General features: G+C 41.5%; 1 protein-coding gene across 1 annotated transcript in view; it reads right to left on the bottom strand.

Moving 5' to 3' along the window:
- drosha (drosha ribonuclease III) overlaps nucleotides 1-22,666 on the bottom strand; it is a 256,825-nt gene extending 234,159 nt beyond the window's left edge. The window contains exons 1-11 of the mRNA XM_079576148.1: nucleotides 22,519-22,666; nucleotides 20,140-21,061; nucleotides 18,889-18,957; nucleotides 18,545-18,818; nucleotides 17,104-17,245; nucleotides 16,150-16,310; nucleotides 14,445-14,525; nucleotides 14,062-14,148; nucleotides 12,476-12,562; nucleotides 5,108-5,179; nucleotides 260-341 (exon numbers count right to left, since the gene is read on the bottom strand). Coding sequence (XP_079432274.1) covers nucleotides 260-341; nucleotides 5,108-5,179; nucleotides 12,476-12,562; nucleotides 14,062-14,148; nucleotides 14,445-14,525; nucleotides 16,150-16,310; nucleotides 17,104-17,245; nucleotides 18,545-18,818; nucleotides 18,889-18,957; nucleotides 20,140-21,059 — 1,975 coding nt within the window. The 5' untranslated portion in view covers nucleotides 21,060-21,061; nucleotides 22,519-22,666. The remainder of the gene's footprint in view (nucleotides 1-259; nucleotides 342-5,107; nucleotides 5,180-12,475; nucleotides 12,563-14,061; nucleotides 14,149-14,444; nucleotides 14,526-16,149; nucleotides 16,311-17,103; nucleotides 17,246-18,544; nucleotides 18,819-18,888; nucleotides 18,958-20,139; nucleotides 21,062-22,518) is intronic.
- Between the last annotated feature and the right edge of the window lie 4,815 nt (nucleotides 22,667-27,481).

Genomic DNA, 27,481 nt, shown 5'->3' with positions numbered 1-27,481 from the left:
TTTGACTTGATCTTGGTCTAGTCTTGTGGAAGCCATAGACTTTACTTTCAATAGCATAAACTGGGGGATTTCTGGATCTAGAAAAGCGCTGAAACCCCTTGGATTTTGTAAATAGCCGTTTTAGTCCATGCATAAAGTTTTATAAAGCAAAGTTTTCACCAAGTTTTCTGTCCTAGCTTTTTGGTTTGTCAGTCTATTGCTCCAACTACAACACACTGTATCAAAATCCCTAAACTGTGGGTGACTTTTAGTCCCTCACCAGTGAGATTCCAGTCGTACAGCTCGAGAATGTCCTGGAACAGATAGGACGAGAACAGCTCCAGGCCACGCACACAGTAGTTCTGCAGGAGACAAAAAGTACAGGCTTCAGCGACAAAAAAATGTTTGTACATAACACTGCGATGTTAGTAAAGTGTGTAAAGTCTGGGCCACTTACAGACACACTTACAAAACTAATAATCTTCATATTTTGATTTTTTGTGACCTAAAGACAGCTCATAAGGGGGGGGGATGTTGGAGACCACTGCTATAGTAACATAAAAGCTCCATACCAAACCTATTTACTCTTCCACGGGCACAAAGACCAGACAGGTACGCATCAACTTGCCTAAGCTCAGGTAAGAACATATCTCAGAATGGAAAAACAGTGGCCTGTTCCTTTAAGCAGTACTAAAACCCTTTTCGTAGTCCCTCTGGGGGTTATACAAGTATTAATGGGATGACTTGGGGGTCTTTCATCTTCCCCGGTGTCTCTCTCTCCGTATCTAATGGAATCACGAAGAAGAAGCTAACAGGCTAACGGACAAAGCTAACTGCGAGCTAACGCCACTTAAACAGTATTTACAGCCACAATATCCCTCTGTCCCTTTGTCTTTTCTGTCAGTGTAGTATTTACTCTCACTGACAATTAATGAGTAAAAAAGACATGCTTACGACACCTGCAGTGGCGTTTATGGCCTCTAGGGGCATGAGTTACTCAGTACTGCTTTAACATCAATGACAGCTTGGAGTCTTTTGTGGTAGTTGTGGAGAAGGTTCTGCATATAATCTAAGGGTAAAGCGGCCCATTCATATTGGCAAAAAGCCTCCAGTTCCTGTAAGTTCCAGGAACTTGTAGGTCTTTTTTCAATATGATTTGAAAATAGCAAACTCAGTTGAGCCATAACCAAACCATAAATGGCTTCACACAACCACTAACTATGAGTGAAAAAAAAACTTCTGAGTTGTCTTTCATATTCTTTGAAAAATAGTCAAAAATCAAAAACAGGTTTTTCTCATCCAAGTACATTTCATTGTATTGTTGGCTTCTTGATGACATTTAAGGCCTTTGTTCAAACCCTGCATGACGACTGTGAGAGATGTAGACGTTTGAAAACAAAGATACATTATTACCTTAAGTGTTAAATACATTACGTGAAAGCTCCGTGCTGCCACTTTTCACAATTTCAATCAATAAAATCAATCTCGATGGAAGGACAATAAAAAGGCAATTTGTGACTGATTGCTCAGAGCCAGATGCTGGTTGGAAACAAGCTGCTGTCAAACTCGATAACAAGGAAACTGCTGTGATTAAACAATGGGAAATAAAAGCGAAAGGCGTCGCTCCGGCACACGTCGACGACAAATATTAGATTTCAGCGTCGGTTTTCAATACAATTCATCTCAGCCCCATTAACCAGCAGCGGCAATCTGTTTGCTGTTCCCCAGTCGAAACAGTCGACGCGCAACATCTGTGTCAGAAACTAATCATTAACAAGCCCCATTAACAAATGTTTTTGGAATCTAATAAGGCGTCCGACGCGACAAAAGGGAGTGAAAAATGTGTTTTGTTTAAGCGAGTCTGAGTTTTCGCACACCTGAGACGAGAACAGTAGCGGTAATGTCTTTTCGAGTCACACGAGCGTCATTATAATACATTTGATAAACACTGATTGATTACTGGTGGGTTTAAAATGGCGGCATTTGATCGCATAGATTTCTGAAATGAAACAAGGCGACGTGGAGAGGGTTTAGCTGGACTTCTGGGAGTGAACATGAGTCTGAAATGGAAGGAAAAAAATGAGGTTGGGAGGTTTGTGCACCCTTAAAGCGATATTTCAAGATTTTTGACATAGGGCCTCATTTCCTACTTATCCAGAGTGTTGCTGATTTCTGGAGATATTTTTTTCTTCGTATATTTGAAGAGTTTCGTGGCGCTAGGCTAGCTCATTTCTATGGTATCAGCTAGCCTGCATTAAAAACAGTCTGACCCGCTCCACAGTGCACCTGAGGCAAATCCCTTATAACGCCAGACTAACCATATAAATGTCTGTGTCGATGGAATAATTTTAACTATTTTGCCTTTAAAATTACCTTATATTTGAGCAGCATCAGCTTTGTGGTTGTATAAGCTACGCATCGGCGGAGTGATCTGCCAGAAAATAGTCCCTCAAAATGAGATCATTCATGTGACGCAAGGTCAGTTATATTCCAATAATTATTCTATCGACACAATATGGTTAGTCTGGCGTGATTTCTGGAGACATTTTTTTTTGTAATTCATGCAGTTCTTATGTTTGAAGAGTTTCGCTAGGCTTGTGCTAGGCTAGCGCATTTCTATGGTATCAGCTAGCCTCCATTAAAAACAGTGTGACCCGCTCCACAGTGCACCTGAGGCAAATCACTTATAACACCAGACTAACCATATAAATGTTTGTGTCGATAATTTTTGGAATATAACTGACCTGCATCACATAAATAATCGCATTTTGAGGGACTATTTTCTAGCAGATCCCTCCGCCGCTGCGTAGCTTACACAACCACGAAGCTGATGTATGAGTCAAATATAAGTCATTACTCTATCGACACATTTATATGGTTAGTCTGGTGTTATAAGTGATTTGCCTCAGGTGCTCTGTGGAGCGGGTCAGACTGTTTTTAATGCAGGCTAGCTGATACCGTAGAAATGCACTAGCCTAGCACCACGTAACTCTTCAAACATAAGAACTGCATGAATTACAAAAATATATCTCCAGAAATCAGCAACACTTAATAACTAGGAAATGAGGCCCTGTGTCAAAAATCCTGAAATATCCCTTTAAGAATAATTTTCTGTGCTGACTATTTTTGTAAGTGTAATAACCATACCCAAGTTTCAATTAAGTATGCAGCCCTACTAATGTGCATCACAGTTCATCAGAAAACCGCACTGAATAGTTTAGTCAGTGTGAGCGTTACACTCCTGAGAACTGACTTGTAAATTTGCAGGGAGTGACACTTTACCACCTCTGTCTACAATTGACAGGAGAATCATACATTGCGCTCATACAAAGGGCCTATCTCACCAGTCTGGAGAGTAGTTGGAGACTAGAGTCACTGCTGGTTATGGAGATGTCTCAAAGACGTCCCCGTTAGAAGATAACATTAAATCGCTATTTATCCGTAGGTCGAGCTATACAGTCGTACAATCTCTGTCATAGCTTTGACTGTGGTGCTCAGGCGCCTACTCGCCTGATGCTCCAGAGGGTATTTATCCCTTTTCTGTGGAAGCATAGACAGACTTGAATGGTAAGACTAGTGCAATGTCTCGAGTTCATGTCTCCGGGTCCCGTACCGATAGTAAATAAACATCTCCTGTATAAGACATCCAGACTGCGGCCTATTCTTCATCTATCCTCTCGAACACCATTGTTAATTCTCTAACAGTCCCGAGTCTCGGTGAAAACGAACAGGATCGATTTCAGTGGAGTCTCTGCATGGTCTCCGAGACGTCTGCTCCGCCTCAAGCAGCCGTGGCAATGCTGCAAATACTAATCGTTTGCCTTTTGTACATATACGTTTGTGCTCCTGTTTTATTTTACTGTGTTTTTCTTGTAAATTTGTAAAGCACTTTGGGCTCTTCGCATTGTAAATGTGGTATAGAAATAAAGTTGACATTGACAACTGTCCTCAACCTTTCCTCGATCTCCAACCAGTAGCTCGCCAGGCTTTTATAGCGCGGCGCCAAATACTTTCTACATCTCTATACGAATGATAACTCTACTATTATGCATTTTCTGTTTTTTCTGAACACGGTGAACACAATCTGTGAACAGTTGGGTCAAGATTGTAAAGTATCAGCATGAAACTCAAGTCATTTTCTTTGAAATACTATCTTGGCTACTCATTCTCCACGGTGAAGTCCACCTAAGTCGCATTTTATAGTGTTTTTTAAAGCACAAGTAGCACAAATAGCTCGCCGACGTTCCGGTTGTGTAAAAGTAGCTTGTCGGGTAAAAAAGGTTGGAAAGGTTGAAGGTCGTTCTTCCATACTGAGATATGTTCTTACCTGAGCTTAGATGAGTTGATACGTACCTGTCTGGTCCCTGTGTGTGCCCATGAAAGAGCGTGGTAGCTTCTAACTTCACCCCTGTTTGGAGCTATAGGAATACATTGGGAGAGGCCAAATGCTAACAACATCTTTGGTCGTTTGCGTGACTGAGGGCACGCACAAAGACCAGACAGGTACGTATCAACTCATCTAAGCTCAGGTAAGAACATATCTCAGTGTGGAAAAATGGTGGCCTGTTCCTTTAAGAGTATTTTTTACCTCTTTGTTGTATGACTGAGGCGAAATTCCCTCAAATAGTAAGATATCATGCATGAACACTTTTTCAAGTCTCCATGCAGTCTCCGCTGAAATCGTAGTTAGTTTTCACCGAGACTATTCAGGCCGGTGAGATAGTCCCTTTAATTTCATCACAAACCAGCCATCTTTCCACAATTCCTCTAAAATCCTTCCTCCAGTGGAGTCTTCTCTGTTTTAGTAAGTTCAAGCTAGTTCCTTATCTCCCTGAATAAAAAGTGTCTTAATGCCAGGGAGCGTCTCTTCATGTAGATCCGCGCGATAAGCAAATCCCGCTGTAACTTTATCGCCCGAGTCTCGGGGTTTTATCGATGCAGCCGACCTGAACCCGCCGCTTAAACCCCACTCTCTGCTGCTCCTCTAACAGGATTAGCACCTAGCTTAGCGGTTCGCGGGGGTCTGGGGGTTAGGCGGGGCTCAGCGGTGCAGATAAAGACAAGGAGTGAATAACAGGAGTAGATAAAGATGTCGGTTTTCTTTTTCTTTTCTTTTTTTTACACAAACCTCTGGCCCAACCTCCTCGATGAAGTGAATGGTGTAGTCGATGTTGAAGCGTATCACGCGACACAGCGGGATCTGGAAAAAGAACAGGAGTGTTACTGCCGTGAAAAAGCTCTTCAAGGAAACAAACAGAAGGGAGAATAAATAGAAACAGGCGGGACAAGGTGGAAAATATGAATAGGACTGAGGAAAGATTGCAAGAACTGTCACACTAAACAAAGGCTTGTATAAAGACAGATGACACATGATGTAACTGACTGCAGTCTTTAACAGAGTTGCAATGCAGGTTTGAGAGTTTATAGCTGGTTTTAGTCCATAGTTGAGCTTTCTACACAATTTACAAAGACATGGAATGAAATACAGTATTGCTTAAGTCCTATTAAACCTATCCAATCCCACACAAAGACACAGAGCGACACAGAAGAGAGAAACATCTGTCATAATTAAGTTACAAGTGGATAAGCAACGGCCAACGTGCAAATGTCCTGAATATAAATGATATTTGCATTAACCAGACTGTAAACCAGAGCATTCAGATAGTCCAGCTCCAACCAGTGTCTTTGATTTTCAGATCGAGCTGGTCCACTGGGACAAAGATAAACACTCAGCTTTACCCCTTTACACGAACAGCCCCGTTTGGAAAAATAAGTAAAAAACTAACATTTTCTTTAAATATATAAACAACCCCTTATCGACCCCTCAGGCCTTCATATTTTTAATATCTTATTACCCGGACGAGCCTTCATCAGTTTAAATGTGTAAAACCTGCTTGAGTTAATTTCTTATGTGTGATACACTGCAAAAAGATATATGAAATACAGTGACAAGTGACATTTTCTAGTCTAGTTCAAGTCGAATTTCAAGAAATCTTTCCATGGGGCAAGATAATTACACTTGAATTAAGATAATTACACTTGAATTAAGATTGCAAGTACACTTCATTTACTTGCAATCAAACGATTGTAGTTGTTTAAAAATGTTTAAAAATGTGTATTTTCCTCCCCCTACATGTTCCAGGGATGTCCTAATGTGTAGACTGAGCCCAGACCTGCATGCACAAGCACATGCACAAAAAAAGGGATAATTTTGACATAGGGCCTCATTTGATAGTTTTCGAGAGTGTTGTTGATTTCTGAAGAAATATATATTTTCAATTCATGCAGTTCTTTTATTTAAAGAGTTTCGTGGTGCTAGGCTAGTGCGAGGCTAGTGCATGTCTATGGTAACTAGTAGCCTGCATTAAAAACAGTCTGACCCAAGCACAGAGCACCTGAGGCAAATCACTTATAACGCCAGACTACCCATATGTGTTGACTGAATTTTTTTTTTTTTAAATATAATCATTTTGGATTTAAAATAACTTATATTTTAGCAGCACCAGCTTCCTGGTTGTAAGCTACGCAGCGGCGGAGTGATCTGCTCGGTTGCCGATCTACAGTAGTTTGTTTACCTGCGGCCGGCGTTAGTACACGAGGAATTCACAAAGAAGCTTTCTACAAATCAGATATGGCAAAATTTGGAAGACGACCTGATGATTTTGAAGAGGTTTTTAATGCAGGCTACTAGTTACTATAGACATGCACTAGCCTAGCACTAGCCTAGCACCACTAAACTCTTCAAATATAAGGACTGCATGAATTTAAAAAACAGAAATCAACAGCACTCTAGATAACTGGAAAATGAAAGTATAGAAACTGCAGTTAGGCGTTTGTCCTGAGGTGGCAGTAGTGAGTATAAAAATGACAACTCGCATCTAGTCCCTATTTTGCTTTCATACAGTTTTTCAGTAGTTTATGGGGAAAAGTTGCAGACAGTTTGCCTTCATAAACAATCATCTGCCGCGCTAGGACGAGAAACATACAATACCGCATAAACTTTTGTGTTTTTTTTGTAATGACATGAAATAATCCGGATAATCCCCAACACCAACTTTTTATTTAACATCATCCACATATTGTGCAATCCTAATCACAGCGGAAACCCACCAATTTACAGGTTTAAGCTCACTCCAAAAACAAATTAGCTTCCCTCCCGAATTCAGAGGCACGCGCCGCCTCTCCAAAACTGAGGCAACTCGAAAACAGATAAGCCCCGGCTCTCCTGTTGCTAATCTCCCACTTACGCGCCCGTTTGTTGACTCTTTCTGAGCAGATTAACCCGGAAGCCCGCGCTCGTTTGGGTCGTAGCGGCTAACTAGCGGGAAGGCTAATATATATAACGCCGCGCTCTCGGGCCCCCTTTTGCTAATCCTCCCGCGGCGCCTGCTATTTAACGAGGGTGCGTTTAAATTATCCAGCTCGAATCGCGGCTAATCCTCGGGGCGCTCCTTTTACAAAGCGCGGGGAAAAGGATATTGACCGGGGTAAGTTTATAATTCAAGGCGGGGGGAGAAAGCGGCGAGGGCAAAGGCGGCGCTAACACACAGCTCTACGTGTACATTATTTAACGGCCGCCATATTGATCAGTTCCAGGTTTTTCTCTTTAGGACGAAAGCGAGGCCGAAGTGGTTGTTTTAAAGTCGAGACCTTGGTAATGTTTCACCAACGAGGCACATAAAAAGAGAAGGTCGGAGAGAGGAGCACTTTGAAACATGGCTTTTTGAAGTGGGCTGTTATTCTCGAGGAGGAGAAGAGGAGAATTAGCCGCTTTTTGGCTCGAGAGTCGGCCTAAATTACACGTGTTGTCGCCGTAACAGACAGGTAGATAAAAAGAGGACAGGAGAGGAACCGTGTGGAGAAGAGAGGGGGTAATAAAAGGCAGATATGAACCGAGAACTGAACTACCCCTCCTCTGCCCTATATAAAATAAATAAAATCAAAACTGATCATACGGTTCATTAACATTGATGTATCGCAGCTAATCTCCATGGTAACGCAGATACAGACGGCATCTCGTCATAGAAGCTTTGCCGAGGGGGAAAATAGAATCTTTAGAGAAACACAATTTCCGCTCTTTTTAGCCATTTTCTGGTGGAATATGAACTTATTGATCACACATAAATAAAGTCAAGTGTAAATCGGGCCCATATGGATATGTTCTCACAGCAGCTTGTTCAGTAGAAGTGAAAAAACGGCAGTCGTAGCTAGCGCTAGCTAACTGCTAGCATAAGCCCAATGCTAACATGAAGCATCGTGTTAGCATCTTTGTTATTTATGTATTAATGGGCTGTTGAACCACTTTGCTCCTTTCCATGTCTTTGCATCTTTATTTAGTAGAAAACTATATTCATAATTCAGCATTTGTTAAAGTACTTTCTGAATAATTAGAGAAAGTTTAGATTTTTCTCCAAATTGTTTTCCCCCTCGACTGTTTTCAAACATGACCATATATGGGCGATTCAAAATCCAAACTTTCTCAGAAGTTTTATCGCCTGAAACTTCACTTGGTGAGCTATCATTTAAAAAGCTTGGGAGCCAGTGCTAATTTTGACAACATATTTTAATTTAGTTTTTGTCTTAGTCTTTTGACAAAAATGTTATTTAATTTTAGTCGAGATTTAGGAAGAAAATTCTCAATTTTAGTACATGTCAATTTAGTCGACTAAATTTAAAGGGGCCAGATGCAAGTTAGCCATTTTGTACTCACTACTGCCACCTCAGGTCATACGTGTAACTGCACCTTCTATATTAAGCTCGTGCATGACAGCAATTCGGACCCGGATTAACACCTTTTTGAGTGACAGTGCAGGATTTTAGAGGCAGTTGTGGTGAACAGGTCTGAGCTCATTCTACACATTAGGACATTGTTGGAACATGTAGGTGGGGGAATATACATAATTTTGACATTTTTAAACTCTGTATAGTGCCTTTAAGACAAATGTAGTCGACTTTTCATTGTAATATCTAGTCATAATTATAATTAATCAAGGTCCTCTGCTTCATGGAGCTTCTCCCACATGAAGAAGGCTCAGACCTGTTCCGTTGGCAGAGATAAATGATCTTTTTCAGACTGTCAGTGGAAGCTTGGATGATTTTAGTCTCTTTTCATTTTTATTTAGACATATTCTAGACCACGAAAATATCTGTACATTTTAGTCATAGTTTTAGGCTCATGAAGAACTTTTAATTTAGTTTTAGTCCAATTTTAGTCTGCAAAAACATTACTTTGAGCCACAGTTTGAGTGGATCTTACAAACTGTTTGCTGGTACCCACAAACATGGCGGATCTCCATGACGCCCAAAGGAAATGTTTATCCTGTAGTTTTCTGATGTGAGGTGTCCTAAATTAAACGCCTGAGCAGAAAGTGGAAGGAGGACGGCAGAGACCGGCCACACGGAGAAAGAGACGGGAGGGTTATGATAAAAAAAAAAAAAAGTCAAAGCGAACTCGGGGATGTCATCTCAGGCCCGGGAGACGACCACAAGAGAACAGAAAGTGGGGTGAAAATAGAGAACTTTTCAGGGGCTATTTTTAGATGCAAAGGCAAACTCTTACTCTGCCCCATTTTACAAAGAAGGTCTCGGTACAACTTTTGTTATTCAGAAATAGCCACACACGGTTACAGACGCTGCTTTTCATGAAATTCTGTGCCTTTTGCTCATTTCAGCCAAAACTTTCTATTTCAGGGTTTACACCAGCAACAGCAAGGCCATTTTTGTGGTTTTAATGACTTTACACACAAAAGATTCTATGCATTTATAATGTGGGATGATTTGTATCCACTTCAGAAAGCAGAATGAGAGGAAAAAGTATATATTTAAAAGAGAAATCGACAAAATGTTGAACATCAAAGCAGATTTTTGTTTTCAAATTGAAAAACTTTCAGCTAAACCGGCCAGTGAATACTTTTTGATGCTATTTTTTGTTTTTGATAAATTCGTGGAGGAAAAAGTTGAGCAACGACACTATTTAAAAGAATGTATTTGGGCTGACACAACATATCAATTAAGTAAGGTTTTTTTTGTTTACACAGACTCATAAAGAGCAAAAGTGACATTGTTGATATTTTTGATGGAAAAACTACTAAACACCAAATCCACTTGTTGTTTTTTGCTGATGAACAGTGTAAATGGGTGTTGAATAGAGTTAACTACATTTCCCAGTCAATATTTTGACATTTTGTGCAAACTTGTTCAAAATCCCTGTTTTGTGTCTAAAACCTCATGGTTGAAGAGACTATACAGAGTTTAAAAATGTTAAAATTAAGTATTTTCCTCCCCCTACATGTTCCAGTAATGTGTAGAATGAGCCCAGACCTGTTCACCACAACTGTCTCTAAAATCCTGCACTGTCACTCAAAAAGGTGTTACTTCGGGTCTGAAGTGCCGTCATGCACGAGCTTAAAGGAATAGGCCACCGTTTTTACATACTGAGATATGGCGTAATAATACCAGGAGTAATTTGGCATCCGCACAGTAAAGTGAAGATTACTGCGCAGTAAAGTGAAGATTACTGCGCGGATTTCGAACTACTCCTGGTATTATTACGCCTTACAATATAGTTCCCCCTTTTATCCGCTTAGAAAATCCACATTGTTTAATTTTGTGTAATTATACTTTGTAGTGTAACCCTTCACGTAACCATATTTAAATAGGGAAAACGTGGAAGAGCTTGGTAGCTTCTATCTTGACCAGTTTTGGAGCTATAGAGGAGAGAGAGAGAGGCTAAATGCTAACGCCGTCTGCGCTGTGTTTACGTGACTGAAGGCACGGGTGAAGACCAGACAGGTCCTAAAGAACTCGTCAAAGCTAAGGTAAGAACATATCTCAGTATGTAAAAACGGTGGCCTATTCCTTTAATATAGAAGGTGCAGTTACGCATAGGACCTGAGGTGGCAGTAGTGAGTACAAAATGGCCAACTTGCATGTAGCAACTTTAACGCCTCCTATGGTTTCACGTACAGTACAGGCGAAAAGTTTTGAAACTTTTTTTTTTTTTCATTTATGAGTGAACACATACGTAATTGTGTTTTAAACAAAACATTTTTTGACATAAATTCTTCCAAATCTCCGCCTGTCGCTTCGATTACTGCTTTACACTTTTAACATTGTCTCAGTGAGCTTCATGATGTCATCACAGAAATGGTTTGTTCTTCTCAAACATGTTGAAAACATTCAGAAGACGACCTTATGAAGCTCATGGAGAAAAGGCCAAGAATTAAGGGCGGCCATTTTGAAGAATTTAGAATATAAAACATATTTGGAGTTATTTCACCTGTTTTCGTTTCCTTCATAATCCCGTGTGTTCATTCATAGTTTAAAGCCTTCAATGAGAACCACCCCCCCAAAACCTCAGAGACCACGCCTTTCGCAGCAATTTTTGACTTTTGTTTGTGGGTTGGGACAGGCTCTGCCACGCCTGTTAAGACTCTCTTTAAAGTAAGGTACAGTGTTTTACAGTATCGGCTTTCTTACTCTGCTGAAAAGCTGCATTTCGGACTCAACTCACATTTTGAAACCAAATATTGTTTCTACTATGAAAATAAATCAAATCAAAAATCTAATTGTTGTCGGATGCCATAGTTTAAACCAGAATGGAAATAAACTTCCTCAATCCCAGCTCCTGTCCCTCATAAAGTCCCAGGCTGGATCCAAATCGAGCAAAGATGTCTAAGCTAAAACCGAATGTGCATTAGCGTCCGCCATGACAAGAAGCGTCCGAATAGGGCTGTCAGTGAGGAGGGAGGTACAGAAAGGAGCCTGTGTGACCTCTGGAGGTTCCCCTCAGCGTTTAGGAGCTTTGTGCTAACCCATAAGCCAGTGGTTCCCAACCTTTTTTGTCTCTCATACCATTTGAGTCCTTCATTTCTGTTCAAACTCCAAAATGCAGCCAAGTATTTGGAAAACTATCCGCTAAACTCCGATTTACTTGTGTATTGAGTTAAAAAATAAACCAAAAACCCTCTGAAATTAAAACCTTTTACTGCAAATCCTTATTAAAAAGTAAAAAGAGCCCCAGTCAGTGCCAGTGCAGCTCAGTGGATGAACTCTGGAGGTTCTTAGCTTTCAAATGACGGCCTGTTTTAACAAAATTAATTCAGCGACTATTCATTCCAAGCAAAAACCCACTGTTACATTATTTTAAACTTGTAAATGCAAATATCAAGGTTTATAAGCCACAGTTAAGCAGGAAAGTGTCACTTCTCAAAGCAGCGAACCACCTCCTCCTCTCTCATACTTTTCTGTATGCTTTACCGAGATCCGCTTTAAACAATTCATCCGCAGCTGCCAACTGACTGCGAGGTGAAAAGGGAGCTGCCACGAGTCAGGGATCAATAAATTAGGAGGCATATGAAAAATAAAGTGCGCCGTAGCGGTGGAAACGGCCCGTGCGGGGGCTGCTGCTGTCAGAGCGAGCGAGGACGTGCTCTGGTGGAACATTAATGCCCGGGCTCCTATAGGATCCCGCGGCGCCTGATCAAACGGGGCTTACGTTGGTGAGGGGAGTGTGGGAGAACAGGGAGAAGCCTTCGAACAGGTACTCGTGGTCGTCGTAGTCGATCACCGTGGGCCTGTCCGTCTGGAAAACAACACAGCGGGATTAGACGATGATCAGGGACTTCATCAACGCAAAGACAATAATGGGATATTCAAAAACATGTGGGACTTCCTATAGACTCACACACTTTAATATGTGTTTGCAGCGCCTTTAGTTTTGATTACATATGTGGTGTTTCAATAAGATTCTGCAGATCTTGTGTTGATGATGGGAGAGTGTGATGATAGTGCAAAGCCTTCTCCAGCACATCCCAAAGATCTGGACTCTGGCGGCTGATCCAGCTCATGCTCCCTGATCCACTCGGTGTGAGTCTGAATCTGGCATTGTCATCCTAGGCCCAGGCCATCAGGGAAGAAGAAATCCATTGATAGAATAACCTGGTCTTTCGGGTAGTGAGTGAGTCCGTGAGTGGTTGGTGGTGGTCGGAGGGGCCGATGGCACAGACCTCGCGTCCGTCAGTCTACCCCAGGGCAGCTGTGGCTACATTAAAGGGATATTTCAGGATTTTTGACATAGGTCCTCATTTCCTAGTTATCCAGAGTGTTGCTGATTTCTGGAGATATTTTTTTTTGTAATTTAAGCAGTTCTTATATTTGAAGAGTTTCGTGGTGCTAGGCTAGTGCATTTCTATGGTATCAGCTAGCCTGCATTAAAAACAGTCTGACCCGCTCCACAGAGCACCTGAGTCAAATCACTTATAACACCAGCCTAACCATATAAATGTCTGTGTCCATAGAGTAATTTTAACAATTTGCATTTAAAAGACCTTATATTTGAGCAGCATCAGCTTCGTGGTTGTATAAGCTACAGCGGCGGAGTAATCTGCGAGAAAATAGTCCCTCAAAATGCGATCATTTATGTGACGCAAGGTCAGTTATATTCCAAAAATGATTCTATGGACACAAACATTTATATGGTTAGTCTGGCGTTATAAGGTGCACTGTGGAGCGGGTCACACTGTTTTTAATGCAGGCTAACTGATATCATAGAAATGAGCTAGCCTTGCATTAGCCTAGCACTACAAAACTGTTCAAACATAAGAACTGCATGAATTATTAAAAAAAATACCTCCAGAAATCAGCAACACTCTGGATAACTAGGAAATGAGGCCTCAAGTCAAAAATCCTGAAATATCCCTAATAGCTTACCACCACCAAGTATGGAGTGAATAAATAATGACCACAGCGTGGCACTTTGAAAAACTTGGTAGTACAGGCTTGTAAAGTGAAAGCCATCATTATTATATATATATTTTTTTTTTTTTAACTCATAGACGGAATTTTATACTTTTTCAGTAAACAAATATTCAAAGAAATGTATTCTGAGAAAGGCTCGTGACCTCCCAGACTCATTCTGCTGCTCTCGGTTAGAGTTTTGAGCAAAGTCTGTGGTAAAGTTCATTAATTATCCATAAAACAGAAAGTTGGAGACTTGTAGGAGCCTGGCTAGATATTATTATCACCTCTTAAGATACTGAGAAAAATGCACTTCCAAATGAATCCCTTAAAAACAAACATTACCAGGAAGTTTGTGGGCGGAGACACCGTGATCCTGTAGTGGAACAGCTTTCCTGCATTGTTGTTCATGGGACGACATTGTTTCACGGGCTGAAAAAAACAGAAATATTTTGCTTTTATTACAGGAATATCAAGAAAAACAATCAAGAAAGTCAATTTATGTCTCGCTCTTTCCTTCAAAGTCTGGGAAGTCTTGGAATCTAGATTTGTATTGACTTATGAGTAAAAACTGCAGCTCAAAGTGTCTGAGAGCTAGATATTGAAACTTTTGCAGTAAAAAGTAGTTGAGCCATGCATCTCGTTGGGTGTCTCTCTGGCTGCCCTGGGATATGTTAAAAAGCACTGCAGTATTCGTCAGCAGAGGCGTGTCCTTGGCGGCGTGTTACCTGCTCCCCGGGGTAGATGCTGTGGCGGATCCCGGTGCGTTTGGCCTTGGCGCTGCACTTACACAACGGCCCATCATTCATCTGGACGAGAAGAGAAGGGGAAAAATAAACGGAAGAAAGATGGAATAAAGCCACACAGACAAGAAGTGCACCGCGAAAGGTCACTGAGAGTCTATTCATCTGGATTATTTGAAAATGTGGCTCTATATACAACCACAAGAACAGACATGGAATGAATAAAGTGACCGGAAAATGGACATGAACTCCATTTTTTGTGGCCTAAACTGTTCAGACTAGACCCGGTTTGGTTTTCTACAGTGAGTGAAGATTCATAATAGACTTCATAGACATTAAGGACAGGAACATGTTTGAAACAATGGGCTGAGGCTACGGCGCAGACAGGAGCCTCCAGAACTACGACAACTCCAGTGTAAGAGCTGGATTAATGACAGAAATCTGGGGGCGGTTCAGTGTTTAAGGCGTTCACACGAAAGTTGCATAATTTATTGGCTATTTTCCTGAGCCGCACAGAGCAGTGACAGCGGGACAGAAGACTGTGCAGAATCTACTTTGAGCAGGGGCGAATCCGAGCATACAGGGCCTGGGGCATTACAGGGGAACCACGGACAGAAAAACTGTCAGAAACAAACAAAAATATATTTATCTTTCAGACTGCAGGGAAAAGCAACTCAGCGGTTAGCGCTCTGGCTTCACAGCTAGAAGGTCCGGGTTCGATTCCCACCAGGGACGGGGCCTTTCTGTGTGGAGTTTGCATGTTGTCCACGTGTCTGCGTAGGTTTCCTCCGGGTACTCCGGTTTCCCCTACCACTAAAAACATGTACAATAGGTGAGCCTTCCAGCCAGCCTGGCTCCAAATCATGGAGATGGGTCCCCGAGCGCCGGCCCACGCTGGAGCTCACTGCTCCTACAGGTCGCTCCAGCGGCATTGAGGATGGGTCAAATAAAGAGCATGAATTTCCCTACGGGAATTAATAAAGTATACCTTAACCTTAAATCATTTAAGACTTGGTTTAAATTTTTCTGAAGTCGCCCCCCTGGCCTCCTTCCTTTGCTCTCCCAATATTTTTTCTTTTTTTTTTTTTTGGTGGCTATTTAAAGGGACTAAATGGAGTTTAAAAATGTTAAAATTATGTATTTTCCTCCCCCTACATGTTCCAGCCATGTCCTAATGTGTAGAATGAGCCCAGACCTGTTCACCACAACTGCCTCTAAAATCCTGCACTGTCACTCAGAAAGTTATTACTTCGGATCCGAAGTGCCGTCATGCACGAGGTTAATATAGAAGGTGCAGTTACACGTATGACCTGAGGTGGCAGTAGTGGGTATAAAATGGCCAACTTGCATCTAGTCCCTCTAATATTAATTAGACTTTAAATCCAAATCCATTAGATTTTCAAAAGTTTGATATTAGCCTAAGTTTTCAAACTCGCTAAATCTTGATAAAGATCTTGTTGCATATTCTCAAGTAGATTATAAACACATTTTGACAAGAGGAATAAATACAACAGTGAAAATTAGGCTTAACACTGACATTTGCGACTTGAGGTGACTTGCAGCTACAACAAGACTTGACTTGACCCCGTGATCAACTGACTTGGACTTGCTGGGACCTGGACTTGACCTGAGACTTTCCTTTAGTGAATAACCCCCCCCCCATCTGGGTGATTAGAATAAGGTGTGTCACCTGTCCCGGGTCGTTGTACCACAGCTCCTCGTGCAGTCTGTCCGGATGAGCCTTTTTCCTCTTGATCTCGGCGATGACGTCAAACACCTCCGAGTCAGAGCTGCTGGAACAGGAGCTGCCCTCGCCCTCCGACTCGCACTCGGACTCACTGCTGCTCCCGTCTGGAAACAGGACAATCAGGAGCGGATATAAGTACAAGAAGAAAACAACGTTCAACAGACTCTTTCAGCACAGGCATGTGTATTTTTGATCAACTTAAACAATACAAAAAGTTCAGCAATGTCATTATTCTCCAAGAAATGCACCTTTAAGGCTTTAACTATGGTACAATTAGATTTTTCAAAGCCCCACAGAAACCCTGTGTTTGAGCTGTTGTTTATTTTACGTGAAAAAAGGGACATGTAACTAAACTCCCCGTATTTTGAGATTCCAAACTCAAAGAGACCAACAATATGTACAATTTGCTGAGGGAAATAGTATATTAACTACATTTTATACAGAATTTGTCATTTTTAGTGGTTCCCAAACTCAGGGAGGCCCAGAGCGTTGTCTAATCATCAGGTCACATCATAAGTGAGGCAAATTAAAAGCTTCAAATCATCAAATATGGCTGAGAAAAGAGTGCATGTGCAGAAATCAATCCCATGTCAGTTTATATCCTTGAAATGAAGGCTCATAGGTGATTATTTTTATGTTTTAATACAAGTATAAGTTAATGTCTACGTTATAGTAAGCATTATGGCTCCCTCTAGTGGACACTGAGTATAACAATGTTGCAATATGCACCTTTCTCTCTGCCTTTTCTCTATTTTGTGAAAAAACTTTGCTAATACAGGATTTTCTACCAAGCTGTTTATGAACATGTGGGATTGTTAGGATGGGATCAATATAGAATGGGTGCAAAGGTTTGTTAAAAAAAGAATAAGCTTATGTCAAAGAGAAAAGCCTGTTGACCGTGATCCTCGTCCAGCTTGGTTTTGGGCGGGTCCCACTTGGGCCGCGCCTCTTTGGCTCGCTCCTGCCTCTGCCCCAGCTCCTCCTCGAAGCGCTCGTACAGTTTTTTCAGTTTGCTCGTGCCCACAACGGTAGAATCGCCCTGGGAAAAAGAGAATAAAAGGATGTTTAAAAAAAAAGGCCACACTTTTTACACAAAGATAAAATACTAGAGATTAGAAAATTTGGGAGCAACCTCTTCAATAAAACAAATCTATAATGTACATCACTAGCAAATAAAATGAAGAGAGAACATTTGTTAACTTGATAAATACGGCCTACAAGTATTTATGCTAAAGGGACACGTGTTTTATGGATTGTGGACAAGGGTCTTATTATGACATCATCTCTTGGTCCTCAAACAAACATGGTATGTGCGAGTCCCTTGATTAATTTCAAGATTTGATTTTTTACACCTTTGTAAGCTTTTGTGGGAAACACTGTGCATCCAAGTATTAAGCTTTGTATCGATTTCATGAATTTGCAGGACAGTTTTCTATTATTTCAGTGACAGTGACCCACAATATATCGCAGAAAATATCGTATCGCAAGCCACAATGTTTCGAAACAGCACTAAAGTTCACTAAACTTATAAAGGTGTAAAAGTTCAGTGTAGTTAAACATGTCCTAATTTAGTTCAATGTTGTTGTTTTCGTCCGGATGTTGCGTTTTTTCTTCTTTTGACACAATTTGCTGAAAAACTAGGTACTTACTATTTGTGTTTATGGTTTAGTGAAATTTCGCAATAATATTGTTATTGCAATATTTCATATCAGTAGGGCTGGGTACCATTAAATGATGCCAGTCTGGTATCGAAAAAATAAAAGTATCGAAAGTAAATATAAAACATTTATATTCAAGTTTTGATGCTGTTTATTACTTCATGTTTCTTTTAAATTTTGATCAACAAGTGGACAAAAAAGTGGGAAAGTGTTTTTCCAAATTCCAATTTAGAAAAAGTTGGGGAAAAACGTAGAAAAAAATGGGAAATTTGGGGGCAAAATTGGGGAAAAAATCTGGGGAATTTTTTTTTTAAATGAAGGAAAAAAACACCTAAAAATTTGAAAACATTTTTTAAAATTTGGGGAAATTTGGGAGGGAAAAACGGGATAAAAATGGGGGTAGAATATGAAAAGATTTTTTTCTGCCCTTTTGTAGTTGTTTCAAATCAAACAAATTATACAAATGCAAAAGAAATACAATTGAAGGAAAATGAAGACATTTACATTATTAACCTGTTTTATGTTCTATATGACAAATATTTGAGTATCAGTATCGAAAAATAGTATGGTATCGAAACATTTTACCAGTACCTAGCCCTACACAGCAGTATCACATATCGCAAGTTACTTCAGTATCGTTCAGCCCTTTCTCTAAAGTACAGTATAGAGGTCAGTATTACCACTTGGTCCATGGGGTCGTTGGAGTAGTAGTTCTCTGCGTGGGTGCAGCGTATCCAGGCAGGTTTGAGCAGCACCTCCTCCTCTCTCTCCTCCTCTCCTCTCTCCCTCTCCTTCTCCTTCTCCCGCTCTCTCTCCCTCTCTCTCTCCCGCTCCTCCTCCGGGTCTCGGCTCCGGGCCGAGGAGTGGCCCCTCTCTTTCCCCGAGGAGCTCTCTGACCGGCGCTCTCGCTCGTCCTCCCACCGGCTGCGCTTACGATCTCGACTCGACGAGCGGCTGCAGGACAGACACAGATGTTCAGGGGAGGAGAGGGACAAGTCTGGAAGTGTGGAACCGCTTTCTTTACCTTCTGGGCCTTTTCCGGTGTCTGTCCGGAGACTGGGACCTCCTGCTGTCTCTGTGACGATACCGCTCCCTGAATAAACAAGAGGCATTTACATTTCAACCAGGAAGTGGAAAGCTAAATGCTGTATTCTACCTCACATTATGCAAGCGAGCATTGAATATGACAATAAAGGCAAATTGGACACAAAGGGCAACTTTTAAGCATTATATTGTTTAAAATTTCAGCTCAAACTGCAGCTGAGGGTGTTTAACCTCTTAACTCCCGTCTGAACCGAGAGGATCTTTTTCCTCATGTCATCAGATTTTTTTTCCATCATTTTTTTGTTGGGTATTCAACTCATTTTTGTAACTTTTTTGTCATTTTTTGTCACATTTTTGTCATTTTTTTCATAAATTTTTCATCACATTTTATGTCTTTTTTTTTGCATTTTTTTTGTAATTGTTTGTCAAATTTTTGTCATTTTTTGTCAATTTTTTATCACAATTTTGTAAATTTTTTTGTTATTTTTTGTCATTTTTGTAATTTTTTCGTCAATTTTTTTATTCATTTTTTTCGTCAATTTTATTTTAAACTAACTCAGGTGTAAACAAGGACCAACTCCAGAGAGTGGGGCAAAAATCATAAACTAAATTATTAAACAAGCCTTGCGGAAATATTAATTGCACAATATTGTTTTTATTATTGTTTTTTGTCACATTTTTTTCATCTTTTCGTCAATTTTTTATCACATTTTTGTCATTTTTTTGTTACATTTTGGTCATTTTTTTGAGAAAATGTGCTCAGTTCAGGTGGGAGTTAAGGGGTTAAGAACCTAATTCAATGCCAGTTTTAATCCAATGAAAGGCATTTGAATGACTTATTAGCTTAGAGTGAAAGCTTGTAATCACTGGTGCCTGCAGAGGGCGCTCCAGGCCAATTGCAAAAACAGACCAGCCCAGTCTCTCATAGTCTCATAACAGGTTTCATACAAGTCAAATTTAATGGTTTTTGATGCCATTTTAGGGCCTAAATACAATATTTTCATGCCACAAATGCGGAAACAAAATCAGTGCATATTTCATGTAACCAAGCACATTTTCTCCAGTTTGGCATTACCCAAAACCTAAAAAAAAAAAACGCTTTCAGATGAGGCGTTACTCTGTCTCCAGTCGAGAAGCTTTCAGATGTGGGTAAAGCCGAACTGGAGAGAATGGCCTGGGTTTATAGGTGGGGGGTAAGAGATTAGGGTAAGATTTATCCCTGTCGTCTCACCTGCTCCGTTCTCGGCTCCGGGGCGGCGTACGTCCCCGGTCGTAGTCCTGCCCCCTGTAGCGCCCGCTCTCTGGTCTCTCGGGTCTATCGGGTCTATCGGGTCTCTCCGGTCTCCCGCGCCTGTCGGGACTCCTGCCCCTGTCCTTCCTCTCCGCTCCTCCGCCTCCAAACTCCTGCCGGTGCCTCTCCGCTCCCGAGTACCCGCCGCCGTAGCCCTTCTGCCTGTGCTCCTCGTGCCTCCCGTACCTGTCCCTGTCCGGCGTCCTCCTCCCGCCCTCCTGCGCCTTGTCGTACTTGAACTGCGGCCCGTGACGGTACCCCGGGTCCGGCTTGGGCGGGCCTTGGCTCTGCGGGTATCCCGGGTTGAACTGCGGCGGCGGCGGGAACGGCAGGTGAGGCGGGTAATAGGGCGGGGGGTAGTTAACGGACTGGGAAGGCGGCATAGGCGGCGGCATGGACATGGGGGGAGGGGGCATCATGTACGGGTTGTAGGGATGTTGAGGGGGCATGGGAGGCGGAGGGAAGTTGGGCGCGTGATCCGGGAAGCCCTGACGTGCCCCCGCGTTCGACGGTTTGGGGAAGGGCGCGCGGATCGGGTTGCCGGGCGCCTGGGAGGAAGAGGGAGGAGGAGGAGGAAGCGAGGGGGGCGGGTACTGCATGTAGTCGCCGTGATGAGGGGGCGGCATGCCGTAGTTGTATCCGGGGGCGGGCAGGGGGGGGAACCCAGGGTGGGATGCAGCGGGGCATTGCGAGTCGTAGGGGTAGGACGGGGCGACGGGCGGAGGAGAGACGCCCGGAGGCTGAGGCGGCGGTGGGCGGATGCTCGGAGCGCGGTAAGGCTGGGAGGAGCTGTGCTGCTGCTGCTGCTGCTGGCCCCCACTGCCCCCACTGCCCCCGCCGCGGTCCTGATGGAAAGACATCACTGTGGAGGAAAGAGAAGGGTTTGAAATTAGTAATGATAATGATAGAAAGAATGCTTAGTGAGATTGATTGTGACCACACTCTTCCACAGGCACAAAAACCAGACAGGTACGCATCAACTCGTCTAAGCTCAGGTAAGAACATATCTCAGTAGGGCTGTGCAATTAGTCGAAATTCGATTAGGATTATTACACAAAACGATTACAAAATTAGCTAGATGGATTTTTTTTTTTGCATTACTTCATGGCACTGGGATTATTTTCCCTTCGCATTTCACGTGCCATGGCTCATGCTCTTGCCTGACATAAAAACAGACAGCGCTGTGTGATGATGTCATCAGGCCGCACTGCTCAGTTTACTTGCGCAGGTGTGAGGGCTGGCCAGCAGGGGGCAGGTGTGAAACAGAGACCTCTCCTTAATCGAGGCAAACTTGAAATCATTTGTACCTTTATGACTGTTCAGAAAACAGAAAATATTCAGCATAAATATATAAATAAAAAATAAATACTTTTTTTTAAAGGCAACAAATAATCGTTTATTATGACAAAAAATAATCGTGATTATTATTTTTTCAATAATCGAGCAGCCCTATATCTCAGTATGGAAAAATGGTGGCCTGTTCCTTTAAACACTTTTATTTTTAGTGTATAGCGTGCTGTGAAATTAAGGTTATTTTTTTTCTCAGAATTGCAAGTGAGGGTCCCTTTTGTAGATCTGAGCTCAGCAATGAGGCATTCCACTGTTGCTCTACGGTCGAGAAGCTTTTAGATTTGGGTAGAGTTAAAATGCCCTCGGTTCAGGCGGGGGGTAAGAGGTTAATGGACATGTCTGTCGGCTGTGACTGTCAGGAGTAAACCAGGAATAACTCAGGTGTAAACAGGGACCAACTCCAGAGAGTGGGGCAAAAATCATAAACTAAATTATTAAACAAGCCTTGCAGAAATATTAATAGTACAATATTGTTGCCAAAGCAAGACTAAAGTAGAACTAAATTAGTAAAATAATGACTTAAGCCACTCAACTATTGCACATTTTAGCTCCCATGTAATTTGGATTTATTGAATTGAAATATAGGCTAGTAAAACACAAACACTAACACAAATAAACCTATAAACAAATTGCTTACCAAACTTACTACGACACTACTGAGTATCCTATTGATACTGACACTAGTAATATGAAGATTCAAATGATTCTACATCAAATAACGGAATATTTCAGAGTATTCCCAAAGCTTTTAAACAAGTTTGTTGACATTGTGACAGAATAAAATATCCCCTGGGTTGCATGCATAGCTTTCCGACGCGCCAACAAGTGTTAAAACGTGAAATCCTCCGGCGAGTGGAAAAATAATAAATATGGCATGGCTGCAGTTTATCACAAATCAATTTGTTTAGCGCGCTGCCTTCTTTAGCATCATGCTAACTCTCTCACTTTAAAAAGCCTAGCAGTGCTTACCTTGATATCCGAGGGCCTTTAGACAGAGTGCTCAGTCATTGCTTCCGCGTCGCTGCTTTGGAACTTTTTTTTATGAACGCGAGGCTTCAATTTTGTTTAAAAATGTGAAATGCTACGTGCTACAATCAATGAGTGGATGTCCACATTGGAAGCGGAGCCGTGTTTCCGGTCGGACCGATTTCATTGACGGACACCGCTCGACCAATGGGGATCGAGCAAGAATTTCGAAACATTCGTAAAGAAAAGTCAGGTTTCAACTTTTAACAATGATTTGAGATTAATAGATATATTTAGTTCATATAAAAAATAAAAATGTGTTTTATGGTTTGCGAAAATGACAGGATAACAACGCATTTCCGGAGTGTGTCCACCAGAGGGCGGTGGCGGAATGTGGGACTGATGCTGCGTTGCCATGGGAACACATCATAGCAACCGTGACGCGATGCTTTTTGAATAAAAAAACATAAAATAAATATAATACACAGCAATTCGATACATTGTAAAATCACATTAAATAAAGGCTCCAAAAACTATAAAATGTATTTCTGCAAATTTGTTTCAATGGACCAATTAATTTTATGTTATTTTTCTTTTCTTTTTTTATTTGAGCAGCTGAGTATTCAGCAGATGACATGACAAAACAAACAAACAAACTAACAGGTAAGATGCCCAAAAGGAGTAGGCAGAAGCAAGGTGCTTGTACACGCCTACCCCCTTCCAAATTGACATAGTTAAAGGTAAACATTTACAGTTAGTTACCATAGTAACGTTTGGAAAGCATGTCAACTAAACGTGCATCCAGTACCTTATCATGAACATACATACGACATTGTTGAGAAAAAAAAAAAGAAAAAAATGTATATGCTCATATATACATGTATGTAGTCCATTTAAGCACATATCGTGTACATATACATGTTTATATATGTATACAGTAATATAAATATTAATGTACATTATATAAACCTACACAGCTACGGTTTTAATATTCATTTATTAATTTATTTGCTCAAACCACTATGAACAGGCCTATATAAATAACCACACCACGATGGCTGGAACACAAACATGCCATATGATTAATAAATGTTAAGTACCGATTTAAGTACATTTTAAGACTGATTAAGCCTATGGGTTTTTGTTGACATTTCAAAAATAATTTAGGCCTATGGGGGCATCATGACATTTATAGAAGAGCTAGCAAAGCCAGACTGATTACGGAGCAAATAACATTAGCATTATAATATAATGATGCTTTTCCTGCTGATTTACTTGATCCAATAGGCTCAGCAAAGATGCCATGACAACCGTAAAAGTTACAGCCGAATACAGTTCAAAACAGTCAATTGGTGGCTTTGTTGCACAGAAATAAAGCATATTAGATTGAACTCAAGTGCCATAGCTTATTATGTACACTTCAGGGACAAGGAACCTTATTTGTTTTAAATAAAATACAATAAAATCACGACTGCGTCAACAGACCTTGGAGCAAAGTGGACACTCATTTCAGCCCCAGGCCGATATCATCAAAACATCTCATCATAATCAAATTAGCAACAGGCCGTGTCCTGTTTATGTACAGACGATGCCCCCGGGCCTGGTTTCTCACATTCTTATATAAAAGGCTCTGAAAAGAAATGATAGATTTAGCGTTACGAAATCAGCCTGACTCATCGTTACTGTAGAAACTATTCATATGTGTAATAATAAGATGCTGAATACGTTCTAAATATATCGCATTACACAATTGTCCCCCACTTTCAAAGGCTTTATTAATGAAGCGCTGGAAGGGTTTAAACAAGTCGGGTGACACATGGAGGAGCATTTCTGAGATACAATTGTCATATCATCATTTATCAAAGAAAACACATCTATATGTCTTTGACAAAGAAATTTACCATCTTAAACTTGATAAATGTCTTAAAAAGTGCCCGTATAAGATCATTTTTGCTGATTTTGTGTGGATTTGGATCGTCTTCAAATATTATTACCGATGAAACTAACCTTGTTTTGCTTACTATAAGATCAAGTCACTTGTACATTGGGAAAATGGCATCCTATCTTAGATAAATGGCTTTAAATTAATGCTGATTTTGATTAGGTTGGAATAATATTGACAATGGAGTAAGCATTAAGATGTGTTCGCTTCTCATAAGAAATCCAACACTTTTTTACACATAGCACTTTACCTTTTACACTTTATCAGCTTAACCTTTCCTTAAGTCTTATGTATTGATTTCTCCATCTGTCTGGGGGAGTATTTGTGGACTGTAACCGCATTATTGTGCTATAGCTGTGCCTGAAGGCGGTGGTAGCAGGGTCAAAGGTCTTCACAGGTCACTCGGAAAATCACACTCCGTCTTGAGAATAAAATAACAATGTGGCTCAAGTGAGGCGAGTTTATCCATAGAGCAAAAAAAACAACATCCATTTTCTTCCAGAGTCTTTCCTCCTCTGGCTCTAATCTAACCTTTATGCGTGTTTTATGGCACCTTTGCTTTCCATTAATATCATTTTGTGTTGCAAACAGAGATATTTTGCATCATCTACCCTTCACACTTTAATCTTTTGAATTCTCAGGCTTTATTCAAGGATCGTTTTGCACAGAATGCAAACCGTCGTGGGCGCCAATGCTGTCAGTGAACCCTGACCCGTACTTTTGTCATTCCAAACGAAAGCAAATTCATTTTACGACCTGAATTCGACCAAAAGGCCTTGAGCTGCTGAGCGCCTCAGGATGACTTGCAAATCGTTCATTATAAACATTCAAGGAAAAAAAAACACTTTTTTTTGCTGATAAACTGTATGAATGAGCGTCCAATAGTGTTGTCTACATATCTTGGTCATAATTTTAATAATTTTGGCAATTTAGACCAAATAACTAATTAAATCAACTTTCTGCCTAAAACCGTGAGTGTGGCGCCTCTACAGGTGATATGTCTGTACTGCATTTGATTTTTTTATGTGGTGCCAAACACTTCAATGACCCTGGCCCCGCCTCCAGCAGAGTGAGGGGGGAGCGGGGGAGGGCAAGAGCGTCAAGCTGCAGACGTCAGAGCTGGTTTTTCCTATACGCAAACTAGGGCCCCCACAGCCACAAGGGCCCCGCATCTCACTCATACTACGTTGTTGTTTCAATGATTAATCAGCGTGTTTTTTTTAGGGAGCAGGCTCTCACAGCGCTCACTCACTCTCCACCTACTTTGCCACATATAACACCAAAACGGAGCAGTCTGATGAAGTGGATGAGCAGGAGAGACCGACCGCCTTCCCCCGGTCACCCCCCGGGGCGCGAGTGCTTCTCCGCTCTGCCTCCCGGTGCTCGCCTCCCTTCCTTCATGTCTCCCGTGTCTCGGGCGCTGCTCTCATGTTTTCTCTGCTCGGACTCGGGGCATCGGCCACACGCTCATTTAAACTCTCTTCTTATCGTCTCTAGTGGAGAATCAGGACAGTAGTTTGACGAATACACGAGAGTAAAGTTGTGTCTGTGGCAGTTACTTACAGTAACTCTGGTTCTCTGAATGTGCACAGTCTATAACGAGTCACTGGCTTTCTCAGTGGTCAGACAGAAAAAACCGTCAGGTGCAGGTTTCAGTTAGTTTTAAATCAGCAGTTCCCAAACTGTGGGTCAGGGACCAGAGGTGAGAGAAAGGGACCATTTGCCATTTACCATTTTAAAAAGTGGGGGAAATAGACTAGTAGACGTCTTAAATCCCAGTCTGACAGTGGCTTAGTGGTTAGTGGTTCTCACACAGAGGGTTAGAGCCTGACATGAGGTCATTATGTTCCCCTCCTGCCCTGCACTACTGCACAGTGGAACTGTTTTTGACCGTATATGGATTCACTCTTCATCGAATAACCATGGCATGTGTAGCCTATACTGTAGGGCCTCGGTGTGGATTTTTGCTTAGGGCCCCAGAAGGACCAGCACCGACTCTGGCCCCATGTGGCCTATCACCTCTGTCTCCTCTGCTGCTCAACAGGAAACTTGGTGCCTGTAAAACGCTACTTGGAGTGATATTGGAGCTGCAGTAAAACTAGCTTTTCTAGAAGTGTATTTAAAAAAACGAGGCTAACAGCACCGAGCTACTGAAGCTAGCTACGGGGACAGTAATAAATATAAACAAACAAACATATATTTCTCATATAATGTTTAATATGGACCATGATTCCATAAAAGTCTTTTGCCTGCTCCATCACAGCTCAACCAAATCAGGATTTCTTGTTAGGCACACATCCCCAGAGATGGTCACTTGGTCTCATAATTTGACGAAACAACTCAATCGGAGAGACAGTTTTGGAAAGAGATGTCCAAGCAGAAAATGTCCAGATGGTTTTCTTAATTATTATTTGGAAGTGACTGGATTAAACCTGCCACACTCGTCTCACGGCTGAAAGTCCAACATGGAGCCCGTCATCCTGAACATTGTCTCCGTGAGCAGTGTGTGCTGAGAGAAGGAGCATTTTCTTCCAAATTACAGGACACACAATATAGACGAGATTCAGCCCGTTCTCTAGTTAAACTCCACTTTGTTCCCATCTGCTCATCTCCTCCTAAACTGCAACTTCCTCGAATCGACAAGGCCCCAAAGGCGAGCTCCGGTTTTGGCGAGGCGGAGAGATTATCATATTGCGGTCTCTCTGAAGCATTAACATTCAGAAGAGCGGTGAACCATGCAGCGAGATCTGCTGCTGCTTCTGCATTTTTAAACGAAAAATTGTGTATTCCATTGAAGTAACAAATATATGACGCCAAGAGGGATTAGTCACAGCGTGTTTTGCTCAAAGGCTGATTTTCTGTAGCGTTCATTTATATTCCAAACCCATTCTCTTCCTCTGCGAAGGATATACTGTATACGCAAAGGTCGGGTCACGTTCTCTATCGTAACACAATTTAAGCTATATCTGCAAAGAATATATAATGACAAGACAATTCAACGTATAAACTTTCCCCTGGTAACAG

Source organism: Gobius niger, assembly GCF_951799975.1.
Source record: "Gobius niger genome assembly, chromosome: 18".
NCBI lineage: Eukaryota > Metazoa > Chordata > Actinopteri > Gobiiformes > Gobiidae > Gobius > Gobius niger.
This window is presented reverse-complemented; position numbering and strand designations above follow the sequence as displayed.